At 36.2% G+C, this 11,878-nt stretch overlaps 1 protein-coding gene across 1 annotated transcript; it reads right to left on the reverse strand.

The window, feature by feature from the left end:
• Positions 1–6,262: 6,262 nt before the first annotated feature.
• Positions 6,263–9,675, reverse strand: LOC141705856 (protein-tyrosine-phosphatase MKP1-like). The gene is made up of 3 exons (XM_074508731.1): positions 9,518–9,675; positions 7,544–9,074; positions 6,263–6,534 (listed from the first exon to the last, which is right to left on the reverse strand). The coding sequence occupies exon 2, from the start codon at positions 9,051–9,053 to the stop codon at positions 7,551–7,553; it is 1,503 nt and encodes a 500-aa protein (XP_074364832.1). The 5' UTR covers positions 9,054–9,074; positions 9,518–9,675; the 3' UTR covers positions 6,263–6,534; positions 7,544–7,550.
• Positions 9,676–11,878: the final 2,203 nt, after the last annotated feature.

Raw genomic sequence — 11,878 nt, forward strand, 5'->3', positions numbered from 1 at the left:
GATGATCTTGGAGATGGGCTGAGTTGCTTTTTGCGAGGCACCCGCTGCTATACCCATGAGTGTGGTTCGTGAGTTTTATGCTAATACAAAGGCTGAGAAGAATGGTTTCATTGTAGTGAAGGAGATGACTGTGGAGTACAGTGCGGAAGCGATAAGGAGGGTGATTGAGCAGCCCGCGAGGAAGCCCGATCAGGATATCTGGAATGAGAAGACTCCGGAGGATTTTGATTTGGATTTGATAGTTGCTACTCTGTGTGTGCCTGAGACTCACTGGAAGTTCAAGAGGGGCACAACTGATTATTACACGTTCCCTGCTTCGTGCATGAACAGGTTTTCACGTGCATCGAATTCTTTTATTTGTGCTAATATCATGCCATCTTCTCACGTGCATGATGTTACTGTGGAGCGTGCACGCTTGTTGTAGGGTATTCTGTAGGGGGACTATGTGGACCTTGGTATGGTTATTCACAAAGGGATTCTGAGATTTTTGCGAGAGAGTACTACGGGTTCTATACCCTATGCGTCCATTGAGACAAAGTTGTGTGTGGCAGTTGGTGTTCATTGGCCAGCACATGAGCAGCTGCAGCTCCCTAGTGCCCCAATTGATAGTTCGACTTTATTGAACATGACTGAGTGGGGAGGAGGTAAGCCTGATTTGAAGGGGCTTGGTTACTCTTTTGACCATCTACCAGGTGGAAGGCCACGTAATCAGATGTATGCTGATTGGATGACATAAGCAAGTAAGGCAGCTTGGAGAGCTCAGTTGGGTGAAGAGGCTGGGCCATTGCAGCAGCAGCATGAGGAAGCAGAAGCAGATGTTGGAGTTGGCATGAGTTCGACGCAGTATAGGCGTTTAGCGAGGAAGATGGATTTTATGCATGACATTCATAGCAGGTTCGCACGTGATCTCACCCAGGCATTAGGGACTGCATTCAGAGCCACAGGTGTTGACATCCAGTGCCCAGTATTAGGCGAGGACTCCGTGTATCCACCTCCAGACATGCCTGACACTTCACCCATTGGGGGTGAGGATCTTGATTCCGAGTAGGTATGTCTGATTCCTTACTATTACCTTCACTGATGACAGTGAAAATTTTAAGTTTGGGTGTAGTAGTTGAAGGAATATGTTTTGTATAAAATATGTTTTTTGTGAGTCGCATATAGTTTGCATATTCATGATAGTATAGTGCATATAGTTGCATGTTTGCCATGTAGTAGTTTTTTTTATTATTTTTTGTAGTTTTTAATGATAGTTTGTTCATATAGTTTCATGCATGTGCATAATAGCATGATCCCTTAGATGATTTTCCGACTGATTTGTGATATTGATGCTAGTGTAGTGATGTCGTATTTAGTGATGTTAAGTCTTATCGAATTGATTTGCATGCTAGAGATAACTGTATTTCACTAAGTCTTATAGGTTGCTTGAGTGTTAGATCATGGTCATGGTTTATTTGTTTGTCGAGGTTTAATCGCTTGTTTATATTTAGAATTTAGGATATTCTCTTAATAATAAATTAACATGGTTATTCTCTTAATTGCTAGTTGTTGTGGCTAGGTGTCAAATGGCTAGTAGTCGGCTCATATTTATATAAATAGTCTAGGGTTGAGCGAAACGCACTCGTTCAGAATTTTGAAAAAAGAGAAAATATATATATATAAGTATTATATATAATTGATCACGAGTGGGCTCTTTAGTACTCGAGTTATTAAGTTCTTAGGCGACTTTGTGCCTAGTGACATAAGGTACTAATGTTGATGTAAAGTGATATAATTACATATGTACACTACAAGTGAACAGAAACAAGGGTTTTACTGATGAACCAACACCGATTGTCTCGAAACACGGACCAATATTGACCCAAAATATAATCAGCTAGCTAGGTGATCAAGTGGACCAAAGTTGTCACTACAACAAATCTGGCCATTTATGACGGTTTTTTTGAACTGAAATCGTCGTAATTGAGCCATTTACGACGGAAAAAAATCATCATTTTTGGTCGAGTAGTAAGTTCATTTTTTCGTCACAAGATAAAATTGCGTCGCAAGTTAGAAAGTAGGGCCCACGTGTTCAATAAAATAATAAATATACTTACGACGGAAAATATTGTCGTATGTTTAGAACTTACGACATATAATATTGTCGTATTTTTTGAACTTACGACGGAAAAAGCGTCGTATTAACAAAAATAAGAATTAAAAAAAATGTCGGAATGATTCCTTTGAGCTTCGTTTTGGCAACTTCCGGCAGCACCAAACTCAACAAAAATATCATTTTTAATGCAATTTAACATGTCAAATAACTATAAATCTATGAAGCATGAACGAGTTTAACCATTCAAAGAGTTCACGCCGGAAAATCTTGACTTCCGACCAACAAAGCACAGTTAATCATTACACTAAATGTCCCGGAAATACAGAAGTTACTAGATTTAACCATCAGGAACGTGAAAATCTTTTGTAAACTATAAATGGAATACAGAGATGGACAATACGTGCAATCACCACAACAATTACTTTAACCATAAACAACGTTTCTGTTTAATACAATTTGCAGTAGCGACTAATCACAATAAGATTACAAGGTTCGTAAAAAAGTACAACCCATAATATAATTTAATTGAAACACAGATGATGGGCATGCAAATTCGCCGGACACGGCCGTCGACCTTGCTGTGCCAGTCCTTCGCCGACGGTTTCTTCACCGGCACATGGACGACGCCTCGTTGTTTTGTGCCGATAATTGTGCCTGTGAGTCCATCAGAGTTTAACATGCTGAGTTAGTTTTAGATAAAGAAAGTGAGGGGTTTTAGAGAGAGGTGGGAGAAGAATGAGAGAGAGAGAGGAGGATGTAATAATTGAGGGGAGTGGTGGAGAGGGTAGAGTTGTGTTTTATTTTATTTGGTTTGCGATTTTAACAGTCAAGCATCAGTTTGCCTAGTACGGCTAACTAGTGTTTAATCCTGAATTGGTGTTTCGATTATTTTAAAAATATTTAAATCACACATTTAAATGCATATAAACAATATAAAATAAGATTAAAATTTAATACTTACATTGAAGATTGTAAAATTCGCTGTTGTTATGTCATCATGTATTTTGAATGATATGAAGATATATTTTTGTGAGAAAAAATAAGTGAAAAGAGTGAACTTTAAAAAGAGGCAGTAATATTTTGCACATATTTACGACGGAAATAAATTTTTGTCGTAAGTTTTAATAAAAAAATATTATTTTTGAACAGCTAGCCGGTGACATTTAATGTGGAAGGTGGGAAACTTACGACGGAAACAGTTCTGTCGTAAATACTACTTACGACAACTTGATTTCCGTCATAATTTATAATTAAACGACGTCGTTATTATAATTAAATTTTTATTATCATTTTTTGTAAATAAATTTAATAATAGAATAATAATGAAATATTTCAACTTACGACGAAATATAAATTCCGTCGTAAAGTATATTTCATAGTTGACTGATTGCATATTTGACCGTAAGTTTAATAATAAAATAATATACTTACGACGGATTTGTTCTATCGTCGTAAAAATTTACGACGGAATTTAAATTTCCGTCGTAAGAAAGGCGCGCACTTTTTTCCGTCGTAAGTTAACCGTCGTAAATAGTCAGTTTTGTTGTAGTGTGTAGCCAAAATAGCAGTTATCTCCCAAAAGAATGGCCACCAAAAGAATGGCCACCACTGCTGTCAAAAATAATTTCGCAATCTTCCAGTATTTCCCTCCTCTCAAGCTTCCTCTAGTTGAGCTCCGTGCAAGGCAAAGCTCAGGATTCTTCAATGACAATATTGAAGTACTCTCGTCTTTATAATCTCCACTTTTCTAACTTTCGTGAATCATATCAGTAATACAATGAACATGGAAATGGTGCTGGTTGCACTTGGATTTGTACGACCAACCCCTTCGAATTTTCCTGTAAGAGTTTTTCTTTTACACCAAATGCACTTGAATGTTACCTTCTCATTCAACTTAAATTTAACACCATCGAATACCATTTTGCTCTTAAGATTAAGAAAGCACGGATGCAAATCCAAATCCTTGACTTCACAATGATAAACAGAACCATTTATATTTTTTCCGAATGCATAATACCATATTCGGCGGTTTCTTGGTTCATTGGAGAACTTGAAACCGCGTTCGGGGTAAAAATCACGAGTTGCTGTTGAAATAATTAGATAAATGTTTGGTAATATTTTTGACATGCATATATTTTTATGTAAAAAATAAAAAAAATAATACTTTTGATAAGGTTTGAGGTTGAAATCAGCTTCCCGCAAAAATTGAAAAGCAGTTTTTTTCAAAAATATGGGGTGACGTGCTTTCTCTAACATATATTTGGTCAAAAACATTTTTCAGAATAACAACTTTTAAATTTTACCAAATATTTTTTCAGCTGTTTTAGCCAAAAACTGATGTTGGTGTATGCCAAACACACCCTTAGTGCAATACAAGTCTAGTTAGTGATATCGAACAAAAAAGAAAATAATGAAACTAACAATATATATTTTTTTGTCAAAAAAAATAATATAATTTTTTTAAAGTAAATCTGATGTGATAAATATCAAATCAATACGAATTCCAAACTCTTAGTTTTCATCCTTAAAGAATAGTACGAAATTTAGAACGAATTTTTTGTGGTTTTATATAATTGCTAGAGGTTTTTTAGTGACAGTTCATATTAATAAGTTTATACAATAGGTTGAGAGTAGTTCACTTGTAGAGCTATCATTGGGCGTCACCATATTCTGTATTCGATTCTCGTTTATATCGTAATTATATTTTAAAGTTCATATTAGCAAGGTTATGCTTGTTGTTAGATCATAATATGATGACTTGTCCACTTCTATAAGCATTAGCTCTTAAACTTTTTAGTGGTGCTGACTGCTGCAGATGCTGCTCTAGATCTTAACTCAATAACCAAAATACTTTTATACGACTATGGTTATATTATGTCGTGAATGTTAAGTAACTAGTCGAACTAAAATCTTAAGGTGGTAGAGGAAGACTCCAACAGAATCTTGTACTCTACAAGACTGAAAACATTAACGTACGTTGTAGCTTAAAAATTGAATTATATGATTTCTGAATCAGCGTATGATTACATGACACAATTTCCATTGCAGTTAAGAAAAAGTTTATCCGGAACAATTGGATTAGGGTTTTTCCAATTGAGAGATTCAGACATAAGAAACATCAAAAAAATTGTAATTAACAGCTAAGTACCTCTTGCAGCACAGCTAAGTTCCGGACCGGGAGGAGTAGAAATAGCGCGGAATAGGAAGCCAACATGGCTTGCATCCGGGAACTGCACTGAAGAAACTTGTGCTTGCCGGGGGTTTATCTTTAGAGCCTAAATGAATTGGTGCGTGTAGAAGAAGAGTTGGATTTTACGACCAATTGACATGAAGGTGGAGAAACTGTGAAAAGACCCCCCCCCCTTATAATTCATCAAGGATGGCTATGCTTGATATTGCATCAATGGTAAAATGTTTAATGCGATGATAGAATGATATTTAGGAGACCCGATGATAGAATAATATTTAGGAGACTCTAGTCAAAATCAGTTTAGGGGTCATATCATATACATATAAGCTACATATGTTATACTTTCATATAGCGGATGTTGGTTTCTTCGTCAGACCGATATATCCCACAAGATCAATTCATAACTCTTCCTTATATGCTGTGCAGTAGGCATACTATTATACATAAGTTCACATTGTTAGAGGGATGTCATCTCCCTGCAAATCACATATTGTCTTGTGATGAACATTGTTAGAGCCTAGTGGCTTACTTTTCATTTTCCATTCACTTTAGATGAATACGAACAGTAGCAACAAATAATATGATGGAGAAACCATCACACCATTCCTTTAGCTGCTAAAGACTAGGACAACAAATCATCTTTCTCATCAACTATTCAACAGATAATTATATCACTCTATTATCACATTAAACATTCTTTCAGATTCAAAATATAACAATAGAGCAGTTGTGTCAAATCTTCTAGCACTTGTAAAATTTTATTTAAATTATAGTATTAGTTTGTGTTAGAAATGTCTATCCATGAAGAACCAGTATATAGTGGACGAAATTGGTCCTGATCATAAGATTTGAATACCAAAAATTAAGAAAAGCATGAAACTTGTGAAAATAGAACATTATAAACTAAAAAGTCCGGTCAATCTGACCAGAAAAACTTTTAATCCATATCTAAATCCAAATTCAGCTTCAAATTTTTAGACAACTAAATTTTTATATTTTATAGTAAACAACAAAGTTGAAATTTTTGTCAAAAAAAAAAGTTGTAAATTATTCAAGCACCATGTATAGATCTCCAGTCAACTTGCTCGGATGCTGGACAAGTTGCAACCACAAACTATGTAAGGCTGAAGATATGGACATATGTGAGATCACCTGACCGTCATATCGTCAACTAGGACAAGTTTCTAGTTTCAAAGAACCCAACAGTACAAGAAGCTCTTCAAGTTCTTCATCCTACTTCACAATACATCTGATCACAATATCCAATATTGAACTCAAACAATTAGTTAATATAATGGACATCAAAGAATAGAGGAAAGAAGTGAAGTATCATGCTAGCGTTAAACAAATGCAAACAGTACAAAGTCGAATAAGAATTCACACAGATCACCAAGGAAAGGATTCCTTGAACTACGAACACATATGGAGGGTAGACAAGTGTAGTATCAACCACACATAAATTTTGTGAGGCTTCAAGCAGAAGCCTTCTAAATTTTATCACTATTTTAAGCAGTTATCAAGCATTTTTTTAAAATTGTTTGTGTCTCGGCATTAAGAATGAGAAGCAATTCATATACATACAAGATTTCAAGGAAACACTAAAGAATAACTAGCACTATATTATATATGTATATATATAACAGCATTTTAGCTGCAGTAAATACTAAATACCAAGCGGAATCCGTGCGTGCATGTGAGAGTTATCATAATTGAGGGATTTCTTGTCCTTCCAAAGATCAAATCCTATCTTGGGCAGAATCTAATAATTCATAAGTGATTTAAAACAAGGAAATTCACGGATTTGTTCATTAAATCAATTTGTTGTATCACTAGACATCGCATAGATGCAAAATGCAAATTTACATATAGTTTGATTCTATCAAGTATGTGCTATATTGGGAATATATTTAATTTCAGTTATTATAATAGCAGTAATAGAGCTACATTAGAACGTATATCCTTATTTAGTTATCCTAGGGCATAGGGGATTGTTGTTAGTACAAAAATATATTTAGTCACTATTAAATGTTATGAATTACTGTATGAGGCATCCACATATGTAATTACTTACAGAAAAAAACAGTACTGAAGTTCTATATTCCATATAAGTTTCTACTAATGTCATAAGTGGAATGATTCTAGCAATTTTTTTTAGTTATTGGCATGTATTAAAACCACGAGACAATTTCTTAATACGTTAGGAAGATAAAGATGATGTCATGATATCGTTTACCAAAACAGTTAAGGTCATGATGTACCTTGACGTCAGTTTTGTTGGGCACTAAAGATTAATTCTTGAGAGAGGTGGTTCTGATCTGAAGCAATCTCCTTCACGCTTTCAGTGGTAAGCTTATGCCTTAGTGCACTCCAACAGCTCTCTCTTACAGGAAAGTGTGTTTCATGTGTACTCCCAGATGATGCACATGGAGGAACAAACCCCCCAGTAATTGCTTTCTGAAATTCCTCATAATCAGCGTTGTATGAACTCACTTTTCTCTCGCCTGGAATAAGCTTCTTTGATGACTCAGTAACATCCACCAAGTTGCTAGATTTGCCCATTAGAGGAAGCAGACTGGAAAAAGCATCCCAGAAGTATGAAGGCTCTTCTCCTTCCTTTATAGCTACAACAGGTCCCTTTAATTTCTCATACCGAACAATCTGGCAAGCAGCTCCTCTTGCATCTCTTTCCATGATGGTTTCACATTTTAAACCAATCCAAACATAAATATCAGACGGTATATGTATAATAAATGCACCCCTAGAATCCAAAGCAGCTGGCGTAGGAGATTTTAGCATTTTTGGCACAAGATGCAACGGATCGTACGAAGAGTGAGGAGAAATCCTGTACATCCTCAGTAACGAATTGGGGCTCAGAGGAAAAGAATGCACCCTTTTCTGGCACTGTACCAATTGACATGCAAAACCAATATTTGGATCAGCAATTTCCCTAGCTGCCTTGACATTCTGAAATGCGTCATCAAAACTTTTCCTTTCTCTCCAGATAAGGTAAGCAATAACCAATGACGTTGAACGAGAGACCCCTTGACAACAATGAACAAATACACGTCCCTGCTGTTCCCTCACATATTCAAAGTAATCAAATACATCATACAATATGCTAGTAATATCTTCCGATGACCTATCACGTAACCACAACGTATGATACACAAAATCTGCCTTAAAATATTCTGGACAGACTAAACCAACACAATTCAGAATATGGGTGATTCCGTGCTTTCCAAGTATCTCCCTGTCACTCGCAACTGCACTGCCTCCAAGATAAATGTGCTCCGCAACCTTGGAACATTCCTTATCAAATATAGCACGCTTCTCCTTTCTAAGAAGCTCATAGTTATCTCCAACCCCATGAACAGATGACAAATTAAGCTTTGATTGCTCTCCATTACTATCTCTCCAAACAGGTTTGCATGGCGGCAACTTGCCAACATCATCAGACACAGGTGCTGGCTCTGATCGTCCATGAGTAACTGTGAGCGGCTGCAACGGAGGCAAATTCGACCTAGCCCTTAGATTTCCTCGAGTTTTAAAATTTGAAGGGACTTTAAACAGACCACGCCCACCATTGTCTTCATTTGGATCCCAACTATCATTCCCACCATTTGGATCATGTCGTGGTAACATTAATCCTGAATCAGACCAGGACCGCGAATACGTTTTTCTGGGGACTGGAGATGGACAAGGCCCAGAGAAAGAACCACCACTGTCACCAGCACCATCACTAGTGGCAGCATCATCCTTCTCCAACATCCCAAAATCACTCCAAACAAACTAACACCAATAACAACAACAACAAACACACCAAAATTATATGCAAGTATACAACCAATAAGAAAAAATCCTATCTTAACTAAAGTAAATCATTGCAAATTACAAAAAACAGCCTTTACAAACGATCATTCCATATCTTACACAACAAAGTGAAAAACACAGTGAACCAATTTTTTTTGCCCACTAATTTCACCATTGAAACGAAACAAAACAACTATTCAACAGTGAATACATAACAAAACATTAACAACTTACAACTAGTACTATACAAAACAAACAACAAGGGCAAAACCAAATTGTCATAATTGATATACAAGCAAATGCCACATAAATTTAAAGAACAGTCACGTAAAATTCAAGATTATAACATAAACTGAAACCCCATAACAAAAAGATCGAAAATTTATCAAGAAAAAAAATGAACAAGAAGAGAATTAACATACCTTATTAGACTTCAAATGCCTTTTTTCTCAATTGTTGCACAAACCCAAGTTTTGATTATACGAGTCTCTCTCTATCTCTCTCGTGTATTGCCAGAGTGCCACCTGTTCATGTAAGATGCCACCTGGTATTTCCAACTTTCTACTGCTTATTCTAAAACATTACCATCTGTTCAATACAAGGGCCCACTGTAACTTCTAACCCTCTCCGACTCATCCCCTTCATTGAATGCATAAAATCCACGGATTTTACAATGAACGTTTATGCATGAGATAAAGAGATAAAAGTGCCCGTAATTTATAACTTAAAATTAATAAAAAAATACTTATAATTTATATAAATGTTTGGATAGTTTTAGTAAGAATTTGACGGTCGATTTTGTCCTGTTTTCTTGTAGTGTAATCAAATCTAAAGTTCATAAATTTTAATAGTTTTATTAACGGTCGGTTTAGAGGCAAAACGGTCGGTTAAAATAGTCATAACCGACCACAGGGCATGGTCGGTTTTAGCCAGGTCGGTTACGACTTTTGGTCAGGTTTAACTCTCATAACCGATCAACATAGTGGTCGGTTAAGTGCCTGGGCATTTTATTCAAATGTGGGGTCACTGTGTACACGTGGCAACACGACCGACCATAGGTGGTCGGTTATGTATATTTTTAAAAAGTTGACTGGAACTCATAACCGACCGTGGTCAAAGTGTGCACATCGGTCGGTTTTATTTCATAAGCTAACTTAAATGTCATAACCGACCGTCCTAAAACCGACCACCCTCTAAAGGAGACAATCGGTTTTATGAAGAAGATGGTCGGTTATGTCCCTTGACGGTCGGTTTTCTAGGTTTTGTAATGGTCAAAAATGGTCGGTTATGCCTATTTTCGGTCGGTTTTAAGGTCTGATTTTAAAAAAAAATTGCAGGTTTTTCTGCAGTCCATGTATACCAAACCAAATCAATACACAAACCAATCACAAATCCAATCCAATCACAACCAAACAACCAAACAACAATGATAATCATTAAATTATACTACTCAAAATCATTCGCAAAAACTAGTAAATTTCACAATTAAACCATAGTAATTAAATCCAACGCAAACATTCACAAACTTCGATAACCAGAGGATTAAACCGTATCATTACATCATTATAATCAATCCTAAATAACCGACAAAGTATCAAACCATCACAACGTATTATATTTCATCCCATAACCATCAAATTATAATAGTCTTAAAATCGATCAATGTAAACTAATCCGACAAATCAACATCGGACGATCCACCGCCATCACCGCCACCATCACCACCGCCATCATCAAAGTCCTCGTCATCGGAGGTCTCATCCTCGAACGTGTAATCCTTATCGACTTCCATAGCACGCCGATTGTTTCCCTAGATACACAAGTTTAATTAACTAGTTAAAAAGAAGAAACAAAATTTATATGTGAATGAAACAAATAAATAAACAAGAAAGTCAAAAATTATACCTCCGCAACACGAGCTTTCGTTTTTTGGCCGATATCTTCAATCAAGGAGCCCACGATATGCACGATCTCGCCACCGATAAGGTTATTCCTTTACAACCTTCGGCTAGGATCGGAGGATGGATCCGAGGCCTCGATAGCGGTACGTGCGAATGTAGCTATCTCCGTATCGGAAAGTTGGCGAGCAAACCAATTTGGATTAGCACGAATCTCCGTAAGCACATTCCTCACGATGACAAGATATACATTGTCGGGGATGGCTTCACGTTGTCTCGGAGCGGATGAGGATGAGCCAGCTTCATTCCGTGTGGAATCTCGGTACCGGGTAGCAAGTGTAGGCAAGAGATCGGTAGTCCGAGCATTGGGGAACCCCACCACATAATTCTTTTTTGGCCTTGTACCTTGGGGGGACCTCCAAGGCTTTCATCCACCAATCCCACGGCTCATCCCGATCACCCGTTTGTGTAACCTCCACGGGCATGCGCTCGAGAATGGCGACATATCGTTCCTACACATTCATTTAAAATAATTAACGATGCATTTAAAATCAAATAAAAATACATATAATCACATATGAAAATGCATTTAAAATCACATAAATACATATAAAATCACATATTAACGATGCATTTAAAATCACATATTAACGATGCATTTAAAATCACATAAAAATGCATTTAAAATCACATAAATACATATAAAATCACATATTAACGATGCATTTAAAATCACATAAAAATACATATAAAATCACATATAAAAATGCATTTAAAATCACATAAATACATATAAAATCACATATTAACGATGCATTTAAAATCACATAAAAATGCATATAAAATCACATATAAAATGCATTTAAAATCACATAAATACATATA

This window comes from Apium graveolens, chromosome 2 (genome assembly GCF_009905375.1).
Source record: "Apium graveolens cultivar Ventura chromosome 2, ASM990537v1, whole genome shotgun sequence".
Lineage (NCBI taxonomy): Eukaryota > Viridiplantae > Streptophyta > Magnoliopsida > Apiales > Apiaceae > Apium > Apium graveolens.